This window comes from Drosophila subpulchrella, chromosome 2L, assembly GCF_014743375.2.
Source record: "Drosophila subpulchrella strain 33 F10 #4 breed RU33 chromosome 2L, RU_Dsub_v1.1 Primary Assembly, whole genome shotgun sequence".
NCBI classification, from domain to species: domain Eukaryota; kingdom Metazoa; phylum Arthropoda; class Insecta; order Diptera; family Drosophilidae; genus Drosophila; species Drosophila subpulchrella.
This window is the reverse complement of record NC_050610.1, coordinates 24094947-24120253: the sequence shown is the minus strand read 5'-3', so window position 1 is coordinate 24120253 and position 25307 is coordinate 24094947. Positions and strand designations below refer to the sequence as shown.

Genomic DNA, 25307 nt, shown 5'->3' with positions numbered 1-25307 from the left:
TGGAAAACGTTTAAATTCCATTGGCGCACTTCCGGTCAGCGGAAGTCGTGTGCGCCAGCGGAAACATTAAGAGAGCAGTCTCCTCCCCCAATGGCCACCGTCGAGGAGTCCCGTCCCATGGAATCTCAGTCCTGACCCCCCGCTAATGATGCCGGTCATCATCGATATGGCCGACACGTGCGATCCCGAGGGCGCCCAGTGTCTAATCATCGGCAGAACTCCCGCCATTGTCTCAGCCATATGTGGGATATGCCGGATGGTTATCCTGGGTATCCTTCAGCAGCCACGCGGACCAGAAGATAAATGACTTGGATGATAGTGCTCTGCGAGTTGATTATCGCCGGAAGTCTTGATTCGTTTTTATTGGGATTGTATAGACAATTTGGTGTTTCAGTGTCTGTGATTGAATTATAAAGCGGTACCGCGAGATTAAAAAATATGTATAAGCTTTTTTTAATGACGCATGGTAAAATCGCAAAAATTGATTAATACGTTTTAAAGATGTATATTATTTAAATATTTTTTGAGACGATTAATATTATATAGTGTGGACTTAGATCTTTTTGATTATGATTATAAGACGATTTTAAGTCTATATCATTATTTAAGTCAATCCTTTAAGATAATTGCTTTCCTTAAGTAATTCCAATATTATTCTTTAAAGGTACATATTCTGTAACTCGACTTACCTATCGCTGGCACTACCGCCTCCTCCGAAGCTCCCGAAGATGTGGCTCCCGAAAGCGGCCGCCGCAGCCGCCGAGGAGTGTGGCATCTGGGGGGCGTGTGGGGTGGTGGGCGTGGGCGTGGACGAGGCCGAGTTGTTGGAGGAGGCCGGCATCCTTGAGCTGGTGGTCAAGGACATGGGTCCGCCCACCTCGATGGGGGAGTCGGTGTTCCGCGAGTTGGAGGGGCTGCTCGGCCCCTGACCCCCGCTGCCCGCCAGGGGCGTATGCTCCCGCTCCCTGTGCATTCCCGAGGGGGATGGCGATCCGGCACTGATGGAGCCCAGCGACTGGGAGGCGGAGTGCGGGGTGGCGGTCAGCTGGTTGGAGGACAACGGGCGCTCGTTGTCGCTGGAGTCCAGGTGCATCCCGCCCCCCGGACTGCGGGAATGCGAGTGCGAATGCGAGTGGGAGTGCTGCTGCTCCATCTGCCCGTTGGCCAGCGGACTGTGCGACCGCTGACGAGGCGGCAACTCATCCATGTCGTCGTCTATTTCACCCGTAATGTCTGGCGAGGATTCACGAGAGTCGTGGAGCTTAAGAAGCAGTAAGGAGCAGGATTAAAAATGTGTTAAAATTTGATTTAAAATATATAAATAGCTTTCAAAATTAACTGGCTTAAAACACTTGAATTTGTTTCAAGATAATTGATAAACTCAATACAAATATATAAACAAAAACAAAATGTATTAAACAATTTATCTTAATCCTGTAATCAAAGATTAATAACTACCTGGACTAATTATTTTCTTAACTTCTAATTTAATATACAAATGGTGTTATTATTGAATTTTAAATATAAACTTCTCTTACATTTTGAAACACCTTCTCGAGGGATATTAAATCTCCAGAGCTAGGCCCTTTTTAAGGTGTTAACTATGGGTAGTACCCTCCCAAAACCCCTTTATAATTCAATTTATTTACCTTATCCAGCGAGCTGCTGCTCTCTCCATTTTCCCGCTTACGTTGCTCATCCTTGAGTCGCTCCGCCTTGCGCCACTTGGCCCTGCGATTCTGGAACCAGACCTGCGTAATGGAAAAATGGGATGGGAAACTCGAATGAAATTGAGAAAGTTTCGAAGCAAATTGCCATGATATGGCCACATGTCTATTATTATTTATGCCACGGGGCAAGTCGCCCGCTGTCAGCCAATGGAAAATTGAAAAACTTTCCCCACACACAAACGAAATTTTCCACCTCAGAAACTTTAACAATTTGTGTGTGTGGTTCGAGTGCCGGTGCCACCCCCAAAAAATGTTTCTGTTTTTCCCTTTTGTCTTGCCAGCCAATCTAAGACATAAACAAACAAAATCTGATTTTCAATTTTCCTAAGGAAGCCAAAACAAATTTGGCTTGTAATCAGCGCCTAAATTGGGGTGGGGGTGGAGTGTTTTTCCAAAAAGGGCGGAGAACCTCCCACACACATGACGGTCCTGCTCTAATGAGACTCAATCAAGACAATGCCCTGGCATCCCTAGAAATATCCTTTGGATGGCTTGCTTATGCGCGCGTGTTTCCTTTTTCGTACCCCCACTTTCTCCCGTTTTCCACTCCCAATTTTCCTTACTTCCCGTTCGTTTCGTTTGCTTTTAGTTCCGGTTTGCGTTGATTCCCCAGCTTAGAGCGCCCTCTAATGGGATTTCCCAGCTCGGGCGCCATCTTGAAGGAAAATCACTCTCTATGTGCTCTGTGCGCTCTGTGTGTGCGTGTGTAAGCAAGTTTCCTAATCAAAATTCAAATTAGACATTGTGCAAAAGTTGGCATTTTGGCTCCATTGTTGTAATCATAACGCAGCGTAAAACAATTTCAGCATACTTTGGCCTCCAGGCGAGATCCCCAACCACTGGGCCATAGCTTTTCTCTCTTCTGGCCGCCATGTTGCTCCTGGATTTTTCCCCGGCTCCTTTTTGCCTGGGCAAACAATAAATTGCGCACAATCCAACCCCCAAAAAGGAAATGCCCCACAAACCACCCACTGCAGGGTCTGAACTTTTCCAGTTTTCCTCCGTTTTTTGGTGGTGACGCCCACCAGTTACTTAATACAATATTTATGCCATAAGCACATTACCAATAAAATATGGCTGGGTAAACTTTTTTTCTCTCTCTGTGTGTGTACGTGTGCACCCTGGGGGTAGATGGAGATGGAGAGAGAAAGCTATACGAAGAACGAAAGAGAGGCAAGATAACGATAAAAGCAGCTTCTCCTTCTGACTGCTCCTGTTATTATGACAAAAATTGAATAATGAAAAACAATTGTGTGCGTCTGTCTCCCTCCCTCCGGCCATTGCCGTCTCACTCCCTCACAATCATAATTTCATGCACAATTTTGCCTTGTTTTATTACACACTGAATTTAACGTGTTCTTATTTATTCAATTCGCTTGGTTTAGTTCCTTGATTGCTTGCTTGGAATTATGGGGAAGGGAATGGGGTACTCTACCTCTTCAAATATTTCAGGATATTGTTTTAGGTCTGCTTTTGGAAGTTACAATTTAGGTTCTTTGCAGCTTTGCGACCAAATAAAATATTACATTTGAAGCTATGACAACGCAAAGTATACTTTTAGGTGGGGACAATATACATACAAATGTATACCATGTAGATTTAAGTAACTACATAAATACATTTTTTTAGTTTTTTAAGATTTATTCACAAGAGCCAACTAATATCCACTATCATTAATTCCTATCTGTATTTAGTATTGTTTTTCGATTGGATCCTTATCGAGGCACTCGGCTACATTTTTTTTTTACTTCCAAAACAGAAGCAATTTGTAAAATATGTAATTGTATTGTTTTGTAAACAGTGATTGGTGTCCTAAAAAATATAGAATAGGGTCTTAACAAATTTTAAACGCTTTTAACAAGGAAAACGCCTTACGTTGAAAACCTTTTTTGTGTTGCCGAGTGGTGTTGATACATAAAAATATATGTTTATTGGATATATATCCAGCTAAACGGCTCCTAGGCAGCGTTGTGGATGTTCAGGCGGAAGATGTCGTGGGCCACGAAGAAAGAGCCGGCATTGGGCTTCAGGAGAAAGACCTGCGCGAAGGAGTGCGGGGGATCCTCATCGCACTTTAGTCTTCCAAGGACATTGACTATTACTCCGCCGTCGAAAGTGGGCTGCGAATCTACTGCGGTTATCACGCGGGCAATGTTCTGGAAGCTCAGAGCCTGAATTTTTTCTATGATCTTGGTTGCTCCCTGGATTTGTTGGCCCTCGAAGGTCATGAAGGAGTTCGTAGCGTCGTAGAAATTAATCACGTTCGCCCGATTTGGTGGGTCGTCGAAAATGGCATAGTACTGCTGCACGAATGCCTTGCCAATGTTCTCGTATTGCGGATTCAGCGACATTTTACTTGAGGGTCTAAGGATCCAGATCCAGTGGATTACAACCCAGTCGGCAGTCTTACAACTTATTTTTTGAAAACTTAAAAAGGTGTATGAAGCTAGCTACGCGCAGCACTCTTTGTTAGAGTCTGATCACTTTTAAATAAAAAATATATTTTAACTTTACTTTGGCTAAAAAATAGATCAATATACCGCGTGGTTCACGTTTAAGTATGACCAAAACGCAAAAAATAAGATTTTGTGGTATTTTTAGAATATGGGAGTTTAAACATAGGGGATATTCTATTACATACATATATTAAATAAGTAGCTGTTAAGATAACATGCACATTTTTAAATTTTAAAAAAATATAAATCATGTTTTTAAATTTTTTTGTAACCTATATAATTATATGCCCACCCAAATATAATGCCCCATTGCATATGTCTCTTCGAATCAACACATCCGAAAGGAGCCTCTCCAGAACCCCTCGACCCACTTCAAGTAATTTATTTACCCAAGCAAACGCCCAGAGCGACAAAATTTCGCATAATTCTCGAAGAACAATAAACAAAACAATTATTCTTATACTTGGTAAACACAATTTTTGCGGTTACAAGTTACGAAAACCGATTTGCCATGAAAACGAAAACAAATAAGCAAACAAGCGGGGTAGCGTAAACAATACAAAGTTGTAACACAGCGAATTACACACAAAAAATATAATACAACACAAGAGGAAACAATGGAAACACCACCCAAAAGCCAGGGAAAATCAGGGGAAAAGGGTCGAAGATGCAGGAGGTCGTCTATGGGGTAATTACGGACAAGTGCGCACCATTAGCTTCCGCAAACAGTTTGTCCCGATCCCGGAACACTCAATGCAAACAACACCCAGGGAACAAGGACCAGAAACCAAAAACCAAGGACCTCGATGACGCAGCTCAAGTGGAATGAATGAACAGATGTGTTAATATCAAACGCATTTCGCTCGGGGCTAAACAGAACCCTTTGCAACAATAATTGGGCTACCGCAGCAGCCAACACCAACCCACCGCACACCACCCCTTTCCCCTTTCCCCGCACCCTGGAATCCTGAATCCTGGTTTCCTGGAGTCCTTCCCCTAAAACCGCCCATATCCTGAGGCCAACATAAGGCAGACTCGATTCGATTCGACGGCCATCAACTTGGATCAGCATTAAAGGATTACTCGAGCAAATGCAATTATTTGACAGGCAGCCCGGTCAACCAGCCACCCCAGTGCACTGCGAGAAAATTAATTGAAATTCTGGATGTGCCAAATTCTAATCTTTACTAGCTCATTGGATCTTGAACTTGGGATGGCGCTGCATATGCAATGCCAGAATACCTTAATATCATCTTGGATCCTTTATTATGATGTTATGATTCTTATTCCAGATATTTCTTTTATTATTATTTCAATATCTATAGATAAGAAAAAAAATATCTTGTCCATTTTGTTATGGTAATTAGGCAGTTTACTACTTTTTGGAATACGTTCTAGCTTTTATAGACTTAGCCTTTCCTGTAAAAATTTTTTTTCCAGTGCATTTTCCCCACCACTCCTTTCATTCCTCACCATCTTCTGCGGTTTTTTTACTTGAACAGTTTCTCACATCGCCACTTGGGACCTCCGTGATTATAATAAATTATCAATTATTGGCATTATATGCGGTGGCAGCCCTTTGGCGGCGGTTTGAGTGGGTGGTTCCTTACTTTTCCGATTGGGTGGCTTTATAGTGGGTGTATCCCTTTCGAATTGTCATGCTGCAGCACATTAATTCTAATCGAATTAGTTATGTATGAGGTGCGTAGTCGGAAATGTGGGAACCGGTAATCGCAGTGGGTTAACGACTTCATTATTTATCGCCTTAGACGGGGAAATTGATAACTATTGTGCCTGGGAGAGGGCTTATTGAGGATATTATTATTAATGTATGTCAGTGATTCAAGGCATTTGATTGGAAGTTATCTAGGTAAATAGATGGTCAATAGGGATTTAAAAATGTAACTCAAAACTATACATTTCTTCTGCATTTTTAGTAAGCCACTTACAACTCATCGTTTAATGGTATGCAAATCATTCCACAACATTTTCCGATGAGTAAGTTCCATTCCACCCCAGTGTTATTTTCTCCCCCTACTATCCCGTTCAAAAATCAAATTTCCCACTCATTTATCAACCAATATCAGTTATTAGAAAGCTCTACTGCATTAGCTCGACTTCAAAGTGCTTTGTCCTTGTCAGGTAGATGTGCTTTCTGCCCCGCGAATATATAACCAGGGATATATCCCGTGATCCAGCTGGGTCCCGGGGCCTTAACCATAAGCTCGTTGGGATATACATTAAGTAAATGATTTTTGCAATGAACTCAAATGCGTTGCGACAGGAGGGGAATAAAAACTGGGAAACCCAGGGCTTTGGCCGGGGCATCAAAAATTGACAGACGAAAAAATCCCGTGGAAAATGTATCAGGTTACAGGCAAGTGAGCGGCTAAACCGAAGTCGGGGATGTTGGGGCATCAAGCGAAGTACACATAATAAATTTTATTATAAAATTTATTTCCGCCTCGCCGTTGGCCGGGGCACAAAAAACAAAAAAAATGTGTCAAAATGCGGTTGGAAAATGCTGTGTGCGCACACCCTCATCAAAACATTTGGCATTCATTCCATTATCGAAATCCCAGACTAAGCTGTCCAGTCGAAATGTTTTTCGGTTTTTTCCACAATTTTCGCCGCAATTTTCTGGACGCTGCAAACTCGGACCACAGAAGTTGGTAGCAATAGACAGGTTCTCCATAAAGAGGGTGGGTTCTTTTTTATTAACTTGTAATTTTGTTAGGCTGACAAGTACACGTGTTTGCGACAAGTGTCCCATTGTCGTACGTTTTCGTGTATTTATTTACAAATGTCAAATTGCCAGAACTTTTATATGGCAAATTGAATTGAAAGTATCTGGTTACGCCTGGGAAAAAAGCTCGGGCTAATTGTGCCGGAAATAGAAAAATGGAGAGGATGTCGTAACGCCACCAAAGTGTTTTAATAGCCACCAAAGTGTGCGTGGGTTTCGCGACAAACGTGTCTAGTTAGTGTGGCATCCTCATTAAGTTTCAGGTCTGTTCCAGCCTCCATTTTCATGTGCATAATTTGCTTTCGGCCTCAGCGAGACGACGTGCTCGAGTGGCCGGAGATTCGTTATTTCCACCCACCCAAGATCTGCGGACTTGCATTTCCATTTCCCCCAAAGTAGATCCGCTAATTGTCATTTTAATCTGACAAATGCAGCTCGCCATATCATGCAAATTGCCCTCGCACTTACCTATTTCGTTTCGGTCTTTTGCGAACAAACAATCTTTCCCTGACTTAATTTACATTTAGATCAGCGCTCTGATAAATCCGTATGCCTTTGCTTAAGTGTCGGAAAAGTGATTCTAATTTTGGCTGCAATTGCCAGAAATTAATCATGAATAATGTGAAAAGGTTACAGTCAAACAGTTCAAGGATACTGTCAATAATATTATTATACATTATATATTTTAAATGTCGGTAGTTAATCGTTTAAAGACTAATGACCAATATTTTTAAGAAGGTTTCCTTAAGCCTTATTTATTTTTATTATTGCATTTCTGAAAATAATAAAGTCAATACAATTCTATTACATTTTATAAAGAACTTATTTTTCTTGACTACTTATCCTCATCTGAAGCAAATTTCTATCATAATTTTGAGGGGTTTTGCACTTCTGCTCCAAGCCAAACGAAACTCTCCTCCAACTTTTATATTGAAATATAAATTTGATTTATCGGCAGGTCGGAAAAAGTGGGCTTTATAACCAGCAATTTGCTTCCACTCTTCTTTACTTTCTTTTTGTATTTCATTTTCATATTTTCCCTGTTATCGCTTAAGAACTTTGCATATTTTGCTGCTCCGCCTGTTTTAGGCTTTCTGTATATAGAAAATATATTTTTTAAGGCAGTTATTGCATTAGGCTGGCTACATGCTTCATGCTACACCCCAAGAACCCGAACCCAAACCCGTTGGTAATCCCCGAGTCCGTGGGCCTGTTCTGCATGCATATGCATTATTAATCGAGTCGGGGGAAGATGAAGTTCCAGATGAAGAGAGGATATAGAAAAACCGAGGCTTTGATCAGAATGCGTGACCGTTCTAGGGTAGTACTACACTTATATACTTATGAAATTTGATATGATTTCGCCAAGTTCTTGAATTCCGAATTTAATATTCTTCAACTCTTCATATTTTGCATAATTTTCCACGAAAGAGGTCAGCAAATCAGGATTGAAAGGGGGAATATTTTTCTTACCTGAACCCGAGCTTCGGTCAGGTTGATTTTCATGGCCAGATCCTCGCGAGTAAACACATCCGGATAATGGGTCTGGGCAAAGGCCGTCTCCAGTTCCTCCAGCTGCTCGAAATTAAAAATTAAAAGAGGTTTTCCTTTTTTTCCCTTCGACTTACCTGTTGCAGTGTGAAGGTGGTGCGATTCCGTCGCTGCTTCCGCCGGACAAAAGTCTCATCGTGGATGGCAGGATGATACGAGTAGCTGGTATCTGAGGAATAGCAGATTGCAGGAAGCGGGGTATTAGCCGTGTGAGGTGTTGCATTAGCCCTCTTAATTCAACTAGTTGAACTAAGGTGCAAGGGCATAAGTGCCACTAAGCTGGGATGTGACTTCTCTAGAGTCGCCATGAATAAAATAGTTTAAGAAGGATTTTCAATTCATGTGTGTGGAAAAATAAAGATGGAGTCATAATCCAAAGAAGAAAAATAAAAAAAATGTATTAAGGATAAAGAACAATTTTTGAGGGTATTTAATCCCTAAGAGCTTGTGCAATAAATTGTCAGTTCGGATTGAAAAATGTTCAATTGCTTCATTTTAATTTGCGACATTGCATAAATAGTTCATATAACTAATTAAGTACAACTAGTATTAACAATAAGGGAAGGAAATGTATGTTTTCATCGCCTACCGCATACTTTTTATTATCTTTTTTCTCAGCCCAAATTGATATCTATATTATTTATGGATTGTAAAATACGATTTTCTTGATTTAAATATGTTTCTTTGAACTTTTTTGAACCCTTAACTTATTTATAGCTATTAGATAGAATTCCATTATTTTTTCCAATATCTCCAGTGAAGCCGAAGTTTTCTCTAAATTTTAAATGACCCAACTATAACTGCCTTGGAATTCGTTCATGCCAAAAGTTTTCCCCGCCGCTGTGCCCTTGCAGGGAAAGCCCACCTCCCTCCTGAATTTTCCTTGTCCACTTGGCTTTTGCTGAAAGCCAGCTGTTGCCAAAAATTGCAGGCTAATTGAATTTTCTAGCAGCAGCGCCATTTTGTATGCTACGAAATATTTTATAACTGCCTTTTGAGCCAGAAAGAGAGACACAGAGGAAAAGGAAAGGCGTTGACAGCCCCACTTGACCTCCGCCCGGGCTTTCCACCCCCACCCCATTCCCCGGAAAATGGAAAACCAAAGTCGAAAGGCGGAAACTTTGTCGGACCTTTTTTGCTACGGACTCTCGGTTCGTTCGTGTTGTAAAATTAATTTTCAATTTGATTTTAAATAAATAATTAGCTGGCAAATTGCAAAATTTAATTTTAATTTTCTTCTTGCCAAAGCCGAGTAAAGCTGCTGTCTCTTTTTGCCCGACCTTTTTTGTCTCTTTCTCTGTCTCTCTGTCTGTGTGTGTGTTAACTTTTTTGGGGGCTCTAATCCGATTAGCTGAAATGTTGTTACTTGGCATTCATTTTCGCCAGGCCGAAGGTCGTCAAGTTCCACCCTCTTTGTCTCAATTCCCTGGAGACTCTCTGTAATGCGCACTAATGTTGTTTGCCATGTTTTCCTCGGTCTCTATCTCTATTTTCCGAGCAAGTGTCGCTATGCCTGCCATCGATTAATATTTAATTATGAAAATAATTACAAAATGTTTTCGGCTTCTTTCGCCATCAGGCTCTCAGGTAAGCCCAAAGGATATTCTCGATATATCCTGCTAATGAAGCACGCATTTCGGGCCCAAATCAAGCAATCAAAGAGGTAGGCAGAAGCTAATCGAATAGTCGATGAGTTGAGCTCCGGGCACTCAGCATTATTTTTCGAGGAGGCTTGGGAAAGTTAGGTTCCCATGAGAGGTGGCAGCGTGTAGCGGGATCTTAAGCACGAAGATTAATTCCGATTTAAATTTTTAAAGATTATTACAAATAATGAAAATTATAGAACTTAAAAAAAAAAATATAAGTAAGGGATTATTATATTTTTTATAAATTACTTAAAAAAATTATATATTATATATATTATTCAGACGCGTAGTTTTACAACATTTCTCATCAATCTAAAGTTACTAATTTAATTTGTTATTAATTCCCTTTTTCCAACCCTATTCCAGATAATCACGAACACGACTTTTCCCATCTGCTCATCACCGGTTCATCCGGCTGCAGTGCAATTTTCTTGCTAATCAAATTCTTTGCAGCCAATAATTGCCTAAAATGCAAATGGAAAATGCCCCAGGTTGGCCGGAAAATGCCTCGGGCCGAAAAAGAAGACCAGAACAGGTTCCACTGACGTTCAAGCGGCTGGCAATTAGCACAATTAGGTTTCGAGTGCAAATCCCAGAGCGCAGAGCAAAAGCTGCCCAAAAACCGGGCAATAAGAATTTCATGCTGAAAGCTTTGGCCAAAAACCCGAGCCAATGGAGGACTTCCACCACCCCCATATTTTCACAGTTTCCCTGTCCCATTTCCCAGCTGGCACATCAAACGTCATGCAGCAGCACCGGCAGCAACAACAAGTCAACTAACCGCACTTGTCAGGAAGACAGGATTAACAAATCCTTGTTGCCAAATTGATTCAAAAAGTACGCAAAGGGGCGCAGACAAGCCAGTCAGTCAGCCAGCCAGCCATCTATGTATATCTCTATAACCCTCCCTGGCACCCAAGCAATCCATCTCATTGTGCACAGAGAAAATATCTTGCAAAGTCTCATAAAGCTTAAAAAAATAATGGCTTTGAAATGCAATCGTAAAAATTACGGAAAAATTGTTAAAAATCTTTTTTTGTGATTGTATACAATAATATAGTAATATTTTATTTAATGTCAAAGAAGTTTTTGGAATTCTAGATATCGTAGGAAGGTCAAGACTACATTTGATACCAAAGAAAAAATTATTTAACTATTTCTAACATTCTAAACATCCGGGTAATATTATTTTTGGTAATTAGTGTTATAGACTTGGAATTTTAGACATTGGTTTGATTTTTTCATTATCATCTTTAATTTTATCTAATATTTCAATATGTTTTACCTTTTTTATATCATTTATATCCAAATAAACTTAATAGTACCGTTGCATCCATTTTTAAACTTTTTCTTAGTTTTAATTTCTTTTTCTTTTATGTTCATAATTTGACTTGTGGCTAAAAACCGAGTATAGCTTTTTCCAGTGCACCGAAGCTGCTCTGCGTCTGCTCGTTAGCTGCGCCGGTAATGGGAGATAATTCAATTTTTAAACATTTGGCATAACAAGCGAAACCATCATTAAGGGATTTTCGGTCTGGGAGCAGTCAGGAGTCAAGAGTCCTTGCAATCAACCCGTCAGAACGGCCCCGCCCACCCAACTAGTCGCCCGGGCTCCGCCCACTCAGCCATCGCATCCGCATATCCGTATCCGTATCCGTAAGATACTTGTCTGCAACTTTGTCTGCCGATTCTGTTTCTGTATCTACACGAGGCCAAAATCAATTCTCATTCGATTTCAGTTTCGCTTACTTAATCTGAGAGCCAGGAATTAGCATTCATTATGTGTAGTTTTCCTTGGCTGGCCTAGTTTCTTTTCGGAAAACTCAAGGATTCCCTCGGCATAAGGTCGAATTCCCTTGGAAAGTGTCACCGTCTCAATTTCAGTGCTTGAAAGTCCGGGCACGCGTTGGCAAAAATTTTAAATTAGTTTAGCAATTGAGAAGCATTCTCGGTGTCAGCTCTGCTCGGGGTTGCTTTTTCTTGGGGGATGTGGAGTTTCACGTCAAGGAATCACGAATTGGAATCTCGAAAAAACAGCGAGTAAATTGAATTAGCTATGCAAATGTTCTGGGGAATTTTTTATTTTGATTTGTGAGCCATACTTATTGGTTATGTCATGAAGAAAGGGGAAGAGGCTGAGAACAGACACGCCCTAAGTGGATTCGTTATGGGAATTTTCACCATATTATGAGATTTTTTTGAACTTTGGTACTAAGTGCTCGTGTCATTTGGTGGTGATTTGCAAATAATTTGGAATTTCGATATTGAAATATTGTTTATACCTTTCAATATATTGATTTTTTATCAACTTGGGGAACGTTAAAAAAAAGTTTAGGTTTTTATTTAATTTCTTGCGATACATCAAGTGTAAATATTATTGCTATCCTTAAAAAATCTAGACCTTTTATAATTTTTGAATCGTTTACTTATTAGCCAAGTATAATAAAGGCCCATTCTGCGTAGAATCGAAGCCCAGACTCAAATTATCTCCCAGTAAATTGCATTAGGCTGTCGCAAATCAAAAGCGACAGTCCCTCCGAGGATCTTCGACCCTTGCAGGACCCTTCCCTAAAGGGAACATAAGTTATTGCCTGGCCGTCTGTCCGTCCGTCTGTCATATTGAATCAGTCAGCAGTAAATGGAATTTGCACCTGATTAGGATTACAGGGCGGGCAGACGTGCCAAGATGTTACGTAATGCGTTCGTAAGTCTCCATCTAATCCCATTAGATAGCGCACATTCCCTCGGCTCGGAGATGATAGAAACCCCCCGCAGAAGCAGCCCACAAAATGCACTGCAATTTGTGGCAAGCTTTACTTTTTTGGGATACCACTTTTATTTACGGCGGCGCCTTTTATGGTTAGTGGGTGGGAAAAAATCAATAAACTATTCCGTCGGCGGGCTGGCGCTTTGATTTATGATTTTCGATAAATGCCTCAGCACTCAGCCTCAATCTGTCGAAATCTGTCGCCGCATTCCGATTCCGAATCCGAGTGCGAAGGAAAATTTGCATGCCAAAGCATTAACGCTTTGCCATTCGATAATTGCATGAAATGAAATCTGAAATCCAAAATTCCCCACACCCGGTACCCCGAGCCCTTTTCGCTACCCAATTACGATTCGAATGGATCGCTTCACTTTTCGACACGTTCACGTTTGCTTGACTTTGCCTTTGGTTCGGCCACTCCTTTGCTCCAAAAATCCCCTTCTGCATGCGAATATCGATTGAGTTGCCCATGCTCTCGCCTCCTGCTTTTTTTTTATTCAATTATAGTTATATGGCAGCGGGGCCTCTGTCCCCGGTCCTCCGATTCTGGGTTCTGGAGTGCCAGGCAAAGTCTATTTGGGCTCGGATTGGTCGGTGAGTGCGAGTGGAAAGTGGGGAGTAGGGACTGGGTCTGGAAATGCGGAATGGTTCTGCTCTGGGAGGCCAGCAGTGGGCAATAGCAAATCAAATTGCTCCGCTGTGGCTTTTCCTTACACCCAATTCATCGAAATGGCGTTTAATGGTGTGTTTTCTGCGGCTCTGTTGGGGTAAGAGATTGTCTAGCTCTCAGCGATTTTTAGGAATAGCATTTATAAAGTGGAAGTTTTTTTTGGTTTTTATTGAAACCAAAGATATAACTTTTACATACTTTAAAAAAGTATATGAACGTTGTCACTTTTAACACTCGTAATCAATATAAGAAGGTACTTAATATTTGATCCCATTCTTTTTAAATGTATTACAGTAGACTTAATTTGTTCTAAAGTTGGCTCACCAAAATAGGTAACGTATCCTATCTTTCTGCCTATTTCATTTGTGTTTTCTACTATATCCTTCAGTTTCTGAATCTCAATCTATTCTCATCCCCACTTCGCATAGCACTTACCCTCTGACCGAGTGCCAAACTTTTCGAGGCAAACAGCAAACTCTCGACATGTGCGACCATGAAATCTGATATGCCACATAGGAAATGGAAATGGGAATGGGAAGAGTACTACCCTGCCTGCAACGTGCTGCTAATAGAATAATTCGTTAATGTAACTACAAGATTCAGAGATGCGCCGATAGACAATAATCCATTGACGACAGCCAAAGTAACAACAGAAGCCCGGCGATTATCATTGCCTTTTTATCTAAATTTAATTCGATGCGAACGAGAAGATTGCTCTTTTGGCAGTTCGAAATCCATCTGTTCGAACAGATTATCGGGAGATACTTAAATTACTTAATGCAATTAGGGTGTAAGTGCAAAAATAAAAAAAGCATAAATCAAAAGTTCAAAAAAACTGAAAGATGATTTACCATATGTTTTGTATAGCTCTGTGTTATAGACAGAAAGGGATTAATTTTAAATAAATATAAGTCAAATGTTCTGTTTTTATTAATTTTAAAACGCACTATTTTTATTTCTTTATATTACTTTAGCTATTTGGAATTGTTTAGTTTTGAAATGTATCCACAATTCCTCCTTAGAAATAAATATAAAAGTGTAACTGATATTCTATTCTACAATAAATCTTAAGCTTATATCTATATTTTCACTGTTTTAACTTAAATTCGATCCTAGAAAATAAATTGTATATTTCCACAATCAATTTATAACTTACAACTTTAGTTGTAGAACCTCTATATTTCTACCGTTTGAACTTATATTTTGACCATGAATATATTTTATTATCTTTGTTTGTACCGTTCAAATTTATATTTTATCCTTGAATATATTTTTCAGATCTACTCACATGGATGGGTGGCGGCGAAGGGGTAGTCGAGGGTCGGCAGGCGCGGAGGGTGGGGGCCGCAGGGGTGCAGGGCTGGAGGACACTGGTAGCAAAACATTCCTCTGCCCGCGGCTGCAGGACCGAGCTGAAATCGAAATAAAAATGAGAAATCAGTGTCGATATCGGAATCAAGGGTTACTCATCGATCGAAATTGAGAAAAAGAATCTTTAAATTGCATGTAATTTTGATAAATTCACTTGCCAATCACGACAATGATAATAACGATGATCATCATCGTGAGTGAACGAGAAACTTGTAATTTAAGTGCACAATTCAATTGGAGACATGCGGGCATTTTTGTGGGGCGACTTTGCGTCGCCTTTAATGTTGTCATATGCACCTCAAACTCAATTCGATTCAATTAAAGGCAATTACAGACTTCTGACAAATCATCCACAATCGATTTCATCTGCTTTTGCATCTCCGTTTTTATGTTTCTGTTTCTGTTTCAATTTTCCTGCTGCATTGTGTGTCGTCTGCATACAATTAAATTGTCCTCAAACGAATCAATTGATTTAAATTAATTGCATTTGCCGCAAAAGACTCGGCATATAACTATGGCCGTAACTGTAACTGGTCTTGATGAACTCACTTCAGTTATGAGCCGATGTTTTGCGTTTTGCTGGCGCCTTTCCCAATGCAGTTTGCAGCTTAATTAGTCGAGGAATTTCCCTGCAGGCATAACCAACGGGGAGGGAAAGTTGAATTGGAAAATTCTATATCTTCGAGATACGAAAAGGGCAGGGAAAGAAGTCACAGTGTCAAGCTAGAGATTGTCAGATAGCCAAGATCAGAGAAAGGCGCTGGGAAAGTGCATTTTCCCTTTGAAAAATTAAAATTGAAATTGATATTGGTGGGAAAAGTGTTTTTGCCGAAGATGTAGTTCTTGAACTCGTTTGGGAGACTTAAATAATATTTTAGGTTTGAGAATAACCCGATAATTTTTTCTAACTTAAAATTATTGAATTCAGTCAATTCACCCAATAAAAATAATGATTCCCTTATCAATAAGTTATAATTTCATCCCATTTCCTAAACCCAATCGACAAAATATTTCTTTATTTACAGATGGACACAGTCCAATTTCCTGTGTTGGTTCAACAACTATGGTTCCCCTTTTTGGGCTATCACATTTTCCGTTACATTTCAATTGCAATTAAAATTAATTGTAACTTCTATATGACACATTACCCAGTCAACCAGACAACCGAAACAGTTGCACCATCCGGATTGCAGGTGGGGCCTTCGCCTTGCCTGTGCCGACATTTTAATTTATTTGAGTAAATTTGTTAAAAAAATTTTATGAATTTTATTTATGGTGCTCGCCACACGACTGTTGGCAGTGGCACCCACAATATGTATAGCACCACCCAACGGCCACCACCCACCGCCCCATGCACCACAAGTGTTAGCATATCATGTTACAGACTATTTCCGCCAAATTTACACACGCAAAATAATTTAACGTGCTCAGCGGCAGCGCGTGTCCTGCCTACGGGTGTGTCCTTATTGCACTGAGAAAAAAAGGAAATTATTTAAAATTGTACTACAAAAAATGTGTTTGTTGGTAGCAACAAACAGCTTAGAGAAACCTTTAAAACGTGTTCCATAATATATAACAGGGGTAGTCTCACAGTTTTTTCCTTTTCTTATTTTATAATTTGATGCATATCATTAGACTAAAGCTTTTCTATGAAATATACATTTATGATATTATCTCTTAAGCGGCAGAGAAGGGAATTTATTCAAAACATTTAAAGCAACAGTGTCGGAAACCTTTTTTATTTACTAGTATACCATTTTCGTTATTATTACCTATAAGTTATATTTTCCTTTTTTATTATTTTTTTTCTTTTAAAAATTTCAAAAATGTTTTTTTTAGTGTCCCGGTAAAGCCTGCTATTTCCTGGTCGCAGATGTGGCCGCGATCCCAAAAGTCGAGCCCCGACAAGTGGCGCCAATAAATTTCCATTTAGTGCGGGAATGAGTCCTCACCCTCACCTGTCCCTTTCGCACCGCCCCCTTTTCTGGCCACGCCCCTCCCTCCAGGGGCGCCGGCATTCCATTAGAATTGTGAGAATTTGTAATTTTGCATAATTGTTATATTTGGAGTCCGTCGGCCGCAAAACTCATTTGCCAAATGGAAAATTGCCATTTCGTGTCTAATGTTGCACATGCGGCCTGTTGGCTGTTGGCTGTTGGCAACTGAATGCTGGATGTTTTGGCCCTGGGTCCAGAGGACCTGGCTCTAAAGTTTTAGTGCCATCGCCAACCGAGGGATTTCCACGGGCGGGGGGTGGGGCTTTTGGGGCTGGCAGGCCGTTACTGGTGTTGTTAGTGAATTAATTTCCAGTGAATAATTTATGCTGAATTATTTTGGCCGTATTAAATAGGCACAGCAGAGGGGCTTTTGCGGCGCCGAGTTGTAGAGTAGTGGAGCAGAGCAGAGTACCCGGATAATACTACTCCCATGTGCGTTTCGGAATCGCACGAAAGCTCTCACTTGTGTTTGGACCTTGGGGCGTTACATTTAAATCAAATCAAAATGCTATTTCTGAAATTGATTTTTGAAATTTTAATGTCCCGGACATGGAGCAGCGGAGATTATGAGGACCACTGTAATGGAATGGTGATATGGGCCAAATTAGTTGGCACAACTATGAGACACAAATTGGACAGGGCTTTTACTTTGGCCATGAGTTTGCATTAGACGAATATCGGTTGTGAAAGGATATTTTGCAGGTGAAATAACCAAGGAATTATAACTATAGAGAAGCAAAATGGACTGAGGTCCCTTTATTCCACCTCAATGTAATGCCAGAAACTAATATTATGTAATTGTGCTTTTTTTTCAAAGATCTAGTTTGGTTGCTATAGAAACACCTTCTGTATAACACGCATGTCAAGTAGTTAATGTGCAAATGGGATTTTTTACGACAAACCATAAATTAAGTTGAACTGAACCTATGTAAATTTTTGCAAATAAGTACAGAAGACTAGCCCAGTTATACTTTCAAGTTTCCGACAAATCGACTTTAGTCTCATCAAGCCATCTAAAGAAGGCAGTTCAAAAATCAACAACAAGAAAATGAAGTTCTTCAGAGCTGTATCCTCGTTGCTTATCATAACGAGTCTTGCTCAAGGAAAGACGTATGAGGATCGTGAGTATTGCTTTAAAACTTCAGTGGCCATATTTTATTTAAATTCTCCATTAAGTCGTCTGTTCCTTGGAACCCCGGCCAGTGGGGCTTTGTGTCAACCGAATTGTGGGATATACCTATTCGGAGTTAAGGAACCGGTGCGTAATCTATGAGGCCAGGGGATGTGATGTGAGGGGAAACTACTTTACTAACAGGGACGACTGTGAGGTCAAATGCAAGCCGGCGTCCACCCTTACAACTAGTCTCTTCAGTTATTATGTGGAAAGATATTTTTTCAAAATTCGCAACCTTTTAAGAAGAATGTTTAATTCAAATTTGTAAAGTATTTGTCAAATAAATTGAATTTCTCGCTGATGTACAGAATTTTATGTTGTCTTATTCTTTCTATTAATTATTATTATTTTTTATTAATACGTCAATAGTTTACCTTAGCCGTTTTTCCATGATCAATTCAATAAATATAATTTCTTTTTTTTTAAAGTTTAAGCTCCAATCTAAAAATGTAGACATAAGTACAATTTTCACCCGAAACTAATGACGTCTATAACGTAACGCAAAGTGCTAGGAGTTTATGAATTCTGGATAAAGTGGAATCCTTCAGTTCAAGAATCAAGCGATGTCGCAGCTTCTAGACCAGTTTTTAAGCTTAATTAATTTACTGGATCCTGGCATAGATTGATAAACCAATACATAGTATTTATCATATTTGATCGCGATTTGTTCATTGAGACTGTGAAGTATAAGATACCTAGAAAATATATATACATAAAATATATCTACAGGTTACATTACCTATAAAATGAAAACTGTTCTTTAAAATTTTCCCCTGACCACTTTCCCACTCCACTTAAAGTGCCTACTTTTGGGCTGACCCTGCTAATTGTCATCACCTGCGAACTTCGCCACCTGAAAGGGAGTTGTTGTTGCTGCTCCTGGTGTTGCTGTTGCTGCTGCAATGGCAATTGGTGTTGCAACTGTCGCTGGCAACCGGCAACTGGCGACGCCAAGCCAAATGCAATTATCCAATTGCACGAAATGCACTTGGCAATGTTTGTGGCCTAGACAATGCAACACAACACGCTGTGTGTGAGTGTGTATCTGTGTGAGGGCGTCTGCGAGAGTGTGTGAGTAAGTATCTGTGTGTGGATGGTGGAGCAGCACACGCGAAATTCAATTAGTGCGCACTAAACAGCGCAACGATTTCGATTTGACTGCACTCCCCAAAACGCCAAGCGAAATCGTAGGGAAAACGCGGGATGCAGAGGAAAAAAAATTGTAACATTTAGATACCAGTAAATTATGTCTTCTTAAAAGAACAAAAATTTAGAAATTTACAAACTTGTCGTTTTTTTGCCATCTGTTTAAGTTAACATTGGTCCTTCGAGCCGGATATTTCGCATATTTTTTATAATTCAAAGGTGTGTTCTATAAAATGCGACGAAAAATTCAGGAAAATAAAATGTTAGTTCCCGGACCGTTAGTTTTTTTCAGTGCAGGGAAAATGGATGGAAAATGCAGAACAGGGAAGAGCGGGGTGGTGAAAGGGCTGGCAGATTGGTGGAAATCTGTGTGGTAAGCCTTTGTTGTCCAGTCGGTCCTCGGACATGGGGTTTAGTAATGGAAGCTTGCGCTAGTTTCTGCCACGAGCCGTCGCCAAAAACGGGGAAATTCAATCAGAGCGGGAGGATTACGATTTGGAGGGGACTTTGGAAGCGGATGTGGATGCAGTGTTCGCAAAATTGCATTAGGTGGCGGAGAGAAGTTGGAGGAGACAGCTTGAAAGGTCTGAAATTGCAGGAAATAGGACTGTTGAACCACTCAATTTAACGATAATTAAACCGTTTTACAATTGGAAAAGTTTATCTAAGCAGATATTCAAACTGATTATGATTATTCTAATCATTTATAGTAGAAAGTATGATAATATTGTTCCAGTGTTTTGTGAATAAATATTTTATTTGATTGAATTCCAAATTATTTAAACAAATTTTCATGCAATCACAGCTGATATCGAACTTATTTCCATATAGCGCTCCCCCATCTATTTAATTGTGCCTTCTGAGTGCCTGAAGTCCACAAAATAAAATACGAAATTAACTCAAAATTAATTAAAACGCATCAGAACATAATGCAATTTGCTGCAGCGGCAGAAGCGACAACTGCTGAGGGCATTATGCAACAGCTGCAGCTATAAAAAGTAATATAAATATAAATTAATAATGTCACGAATGACAACAGCAACAACAACAACAGCGGAGAGACAAAACGAGCAATTGCATTAATTGAGCAAACAACAAAGTGGGAAATGCAATGCGTCTGGACAACGGAAAACCCAACAACATTGGATGCACATGAATATGGATGAGTCTGCTCCGGACTCCAATGCCAATGCACTCCATATGCAACAAATGCATTTCGCTGCGCCGGCGAAATAAAAAAAATAATAAAACGAGGAGCAGGAATTATCAACTGTCGCTTGATTAATTTGAATTAACCAAATTAAAAATGGAAACACAAGTCAATCAGCGAGTGCAACACCCAGAAGCGATGAGTTTGGTGGAGACGAAAGGGGTCAGCTGAAGTACAATATGGATATTTGGATTCAACTGGAAAATACGATTTTTAAAGGGTGTATATAGAACTAGAAACATAGGTTTCATCCTAAAGGCTTAAAAAAGGACAAGCCATTTCAAAAAGCATAATTTATATGGTAGATTGATTATATATTTACTGATTATATATTTATATTATATATTATAGGCGATCCTTCATTCGCTATTGTTCTGGGAATTTCTCCCCTTTAGTTTCACTATTTTAGCAGCTCTTGAAGATCAGACATACATTTTTCCTAAATCACTTCTGATTCTAAGCCTTCTGAAGGTCATACAAACAGCTGACCACCGACGACCTCCTTTCGTTCAGGGGCAGCTGGCCTAATGGATTTATCGGCCGCCTGAATCTCGGTTCGCCAAATCACTACTAAACGAGACGAGCTGAGATCCGGATTCGCCAGAGTGTAGTGCAAACTGGAAAGTGGCATAATTCGCAGCCAGACCAGACAGCACTGTTCTACGGCATGGTATCGTATGGGTATCGTATCCATGGGCATATCCACGTGCGCATCCCTGCTCCAAAACCCCGTCCCGCTGGCATTAGAGCCACTTAAACGCATTTGCGAAATTGCCTACCGCCCACCCACACACTCGTTTAGCTCTCTAGTTTTCCTAGTTTGCAGTTTTTTGTTTGCCCCAAACCGAAAGCGCGATAATTTCCCACTGAGGTGAGATGATATGGAAATTGGGGGGCCGACCAGGAGGAGGTGGCAGGAAAACGCTCGGCCAGCGATGAGGTTATCACTTTTGCCACCGAAGTAAAGTGCATCCGTTTTTAGAACTGTCCGTCCGTCCGTTTGTCTGTCCGTTCGGCATAATCAAACTAAACTGGCGCAGTCTGCCACTGATGATCCAACTTGGAGTGGGCTTTCATATGACGCGCGTAACAGTGAACACTCTGTGTGGCATAAGGATTTCCAAATAAAGTAAAAAAGGAATCATCAAAATGTATCTGAGTAGGAGGGGGGTGTGACCTCTCCAATTCCCCTAAAGGACCTGCCGAAAAACATTTGTAAGCAGTTCATCTAAGCTTTTAGATCTTTGTAGATTGACATAATGTTTTTAGGAATTTGTATTCATTAGTATATCAATTTTTCATTATAATCAATTTTTTATAACATTAACAACATTAACATTATAATCTTTTATGCTTTAGTAGGTATATCTAAAAATTTGGAAGTCCCTTAACAACTATCTCTACTGTCCATTCAAACTATTTGCATATGCCCCCATCTAAGTATCCCTCTTGATTGCAGTTTTGGTTGGGCTATTTTCTTTTTTTGTTTTTGCTGGTTTTGTTTTTGTCTCGCGGCGCATTAAGCGAATTTGTGAGGTTCGAATTTGATTGTGTCAATTGGCTCGCGCCTAGAATCAGAGAATCAGAGCCTCAGAAATGATGCCGTGCATTTGTGTGCAGAGCCACCCACCAACAAATCAGCGCCTGAGAATTGCACTGCAAGAAATTTAAGTAAATTAAATTAGCAAGCCACGATGCACCCCCGCCAGTTTTTCGTGTCCAAGTGTCGCCAATTTACCCAAAACTCGAAAGCCAAACAGAGCCGATTTCGAAAGCAAACCCTTCAATTTGCCTGGCATATATATATGATATATACCAGTCTTCGGGGCGCCCGCATGGGGAGGAAAAGCCGTTGATCACCCCTAAACACTTGGTTTTGTTGTTTTATAAATATTTTGATTGAATTTTCTGTTTAATTAAAGCAAATTGTTTTGTGCATTTCATTTGGGTAAGGGGACGGGAGGTGTTGGTCCCATATATAAAGCTTGGCGGGGGGTCCTCGAGTGATTGAGAAACATAAGGGAGAAGATTTAGTGGAATAGGGCATGTTTAAAAGAACGTTGACCAACCTTCATGATAATTAAATAATCATAAAAAAACATTGAATATTAATTTGCATTTGATCACTGATTTCTGAACATTAACTGATCATAATTTTATTACCCTTGTTGGGGCGGTGCGGCTTGATCGATGGAAATAGTTGAAGCCCCAAGACTGAATGGTACCCAAAAAAACACGGGAGTACTTTTGGGGTTTTTTCGCGACGAGCGTATGTGTTTATTAGTACACTTTGAAACATGAACTGCCTAAGCCTAACTTAACTTAAGCGCTCCAGAGCAGAGCGGAGACTTAGGGGAGAGATGGAGAGGGAGAGCGGACGGCAGTGCGAGCGCGCGAGATGTAGACATCTGGATAAAACTGCCGCTCGACACTGCCTCCTGAAATTAAACGCCCTTTTGACGTGAACAACCCTTAACCAATAAAAATATTGGTATTATCGCTTTTCACATTGGTGAGTTTATAAATATAATCAAAAAAGTATTTGATGGTATAATAATAAAACCTTTATAGTAACCAATCTTGTCGAAATTCCTAATCCTGCGACATGTCTAATTTGCATATTGAATGCCCCTATCTGAGTGAGTGGGTCCCAGTCTATCCATCAATTTGGCCCATTTACCAATTCGATGTTCAATTCAATCAAGCAATCAATAAACATGGCCGAACTAACCTCCTTCGGACTAACGTTCTCTACGATAATTCCATTTGCTAATTTAAATATACGAAATTGTATTTTATTTGTATGCGGTCCAATGACACAGACCGCTTTTTAGCCCCCTTCAATCCCCATTTCACCGCATTTTTACCCCCCACGTTCCCACTTTTCCCTCCACCCATGTTTCCCTAATTGAGTTGAACGAATCGAACAAAACTTGGCGACGAATGGAAAAATCGTTCGTCAACTCCAATTGACTCCTCTGCGGATCCAGTACTCCCCTCGAAACCCCGCCCCTGTCTGCCACCCACAGCCCCATTTTTGGGGGCGTGGCATCCAGTGGAGCGTTGAACGTTTGCATGGCTGCCAATTAATTTGCGGTTGATCAATTTAATTTGAAACTTCGTTTTCCCCCGCATTTTTTTCAGTCCGCTCTTTGGCGAATTATTTGCCATTGATTTTGTACCCTTGTTCCCTCTCTTTTCGGCACACGGAACCCATGAGCTGTCTCCTCTTTTTTCCTCTCTTAATTACCATCAATTATTCAAACTGCATTTGCGGAGTGATCAACTTTTGGTCTGTCTTCAATTAAGCGGCGAGTTTTAAACCGAAATCCCCTTTCCCTTGCGAGTGGAGGTAATCTCCTCTTGGATCCCTGCTGCCGAATCCTTTATGCATACACCAATTTTGGTTTTAATTCCCTTTTCGCCCCCGAAGCCTCGGTTTTTTCTCATTTGCTCTTCAAGTGTTCACGAGTTTTGTGCGATTTCTCACAGGAAAGGCATCGGGACAAACACTTTTGCCAGACACTTCAACACTCACACAAAAACCCACATGAGCCAGGAAACTTCGGGATTCGGGTCTCTTGAAAACCGAGATTTTTATCACATTGGAACTCATTAGGAAATTCCTTAATGCAAATTAAAAGCGTCTAAATAAATTATCAGCACAATGTGCTGTGCATTAAGTGGGAAGATTGTCTTATGAAATCAGTATGGGTTTCGGGGAAGACAAAGGATTCAAATACTTCATTGCTTATCCTCAATCATAATTCAATTTATTTGTTTAATTGTAAATTGATAATAGTTTTATAAATATAATTTATCATTCTTCAAGTTATCCGCACTGGATTTTTAATTCCACAAAAAGCTCCTTACCAGGTTTTCAAGGATATTTAAATTTGTAAAATATTTAATTTAATTTTTTGTATTATATCCATCATTAATACGGTTTAAAACTGTTTATGAGTTGTACTTAGAATACGTATATCAAATATAAGATCTTTTGTATTATATCCATCATTAATAAGGAGCAAAAGATTTTCCAAAACTTAATACCTTGAAAAACATCCTAAAAATTTCCATATTTCTTATATCCCTAAACTCAACTTACCTTATTACCGTCCGTGAAAATTTTGGCAACAATACTTCAAGCGTGTCACAGAAGAAAGTCCCTTGTCGCTGCTGTTTCTTAGCTTTTTAGCTCTGAGCTCTTTTTGAGTTTAACTTTTTCGCAATTTTCACAGCACGAACTCACGTAAGACAAAGGTGCGAAAGTTTTCTCGAGCGTCTAAACACTTGGCAGGAAGTTTGGCCAAAAAGTTCTTAGCGAGGATGTGTGCAGGATTCACAAAGGATGTCGACGAAAGTTTAAGATTCTACTGCGAATTACACACTCAATCTGAGAGGTAATAGGCCGCAAAATTAGTTAGTTTTGGGTTTAGAGCACACACATGTGGGGTTAGCACTGGAGGAATGTTACAGTTTTTTGAGGGATCTTTTTAAGGATCTTGACTTTATAATAGTTTTCAACAGAACCGTTGTGCCGACGGAAAAGCTTCCTTTTCAGATATCAAAGTGTCATTTAATCCAGTTGGGTATTACGTATTTTGGGGGTTTTTTAACTATGGCCCATATGGAATATGGTATCAGATGGTATCGAACCGACCGCGTGGAACGTCAGAATGCGAATGATCTAACGGTGCCTGTGCCACTCGCAACGTCGACAGCGCAGTCGGCGGCAAATTAGATCTGCGTCGGCAGAAAGATGGCTGCGGGTGGGAAAGAGAGGGAGGGCGAGCGAGCGAGAGGGTGGGAGGGGAGGATTTGTTTTTGCCCCTAAGCGCCG

At 40.3% G+C, this 25307-nt stretch overlaps 3 protein-coding genes across 3 annotated transcripts in view; 1 reads left to right on the top strand and 2 right to left on the bottom strand.

The window, feature by feature from the left end:
• LOC119547236 (homeobox protein aristaless) overlaps nt 1-25125 on the bottom strand; it is a 36871-nt gene extending 11746 nt beyond the window's left edge. The window contains exons 1-6 of the mRNA XM_037854015.1: nt 24573-25125; nt 14855-14978; nt 8561-8652; nt 8406-8507; nt 1650-1751; nt 690-1261 (exon numbers count right to left, since the gene is read on the bottom strand). Coding sequence (XP_037709943.1) covers nt 690-1261; nt 1650-1751; nt 8406-8507; nt 8561-8652; nt 14855-14951 — 965 coding nt within the window. The 5' untranslated portion in view covers nt 14952-14978; nt 24573-25125. The remainder of the gene's footprint in view (nt 1-689; nt 1262-1649; nt 1752-8405; nt 8508-8560; nt 8653-14854; nt 14979-24572) is intronic.
• On the bottom strand, nt 3212-4152 carry LOC119547238 (probable nuclear transport factor 2). Its single transcript, XM_037854017.1, has 2 exons — nt 3606-4152; nt 3212-3542 (listed from the first exon to the last, which is right to left on the bottom strand). Exon 1 carries the CDS (start codon nt 4079-4081, stop codon nt 3689-3691), a length of 393 nt encoding a protein of 130 aa, XP_037709945.1. The 5' UTR covers nt 4082-4152; the 3' UTR covers nt 3212-3542; nt 3606-3688.
• Nucleotides 17924-19803, top strand: LOC119547560. The gene is made up of 4 exons (XM_037854460.1): nt 17924-18055; nt 18111-18372; nt 19552-19627; nt 19690-19803. The coding sequence occupies exons 1-4, from the start codon at nt 17983-17985 to the stop codon at nt 19801-19803; spliced, it is 525 nt and encodes a 174-aa protein (XP_037710388.1). The 5' UTR covers nt 17924-17982.
• Nucleotides 25126-25307: the final 182 nt, after the last annotated feature.

Bases quoted from the DNA above. Each gene is read 5' to 3' on its own strand.
- LOC119547238 (XM_037854017.1), bottom strand. From the start codon at position 4,081: ATGTCGCTGAATCCGCAATACGAGAACATTGGCAAGGCATTCGTGCAG.
- LOC119547560 (XM_037854460.1), top strand. From the start codon at position 17,983: ATGAAGTTCTTCAGAGCTGTATCCTCGTTGCTTATCATAACGAGTCTT. The intron at 18,056-18,110 runs GTGAGTATTGCT...TTCTCCATTAAG, and splicing joins AGGAAAGACGTATGAGGATC to TCGTCTGTTCCTTGGAACCC. The intron at 18,373-19,551 runs GTAAAGTATTTG...TTTTCAGTGCAG, and splicing joins AGAATGTTTAATTCAAATTT to GGAAAATGGATGGAAAATGC.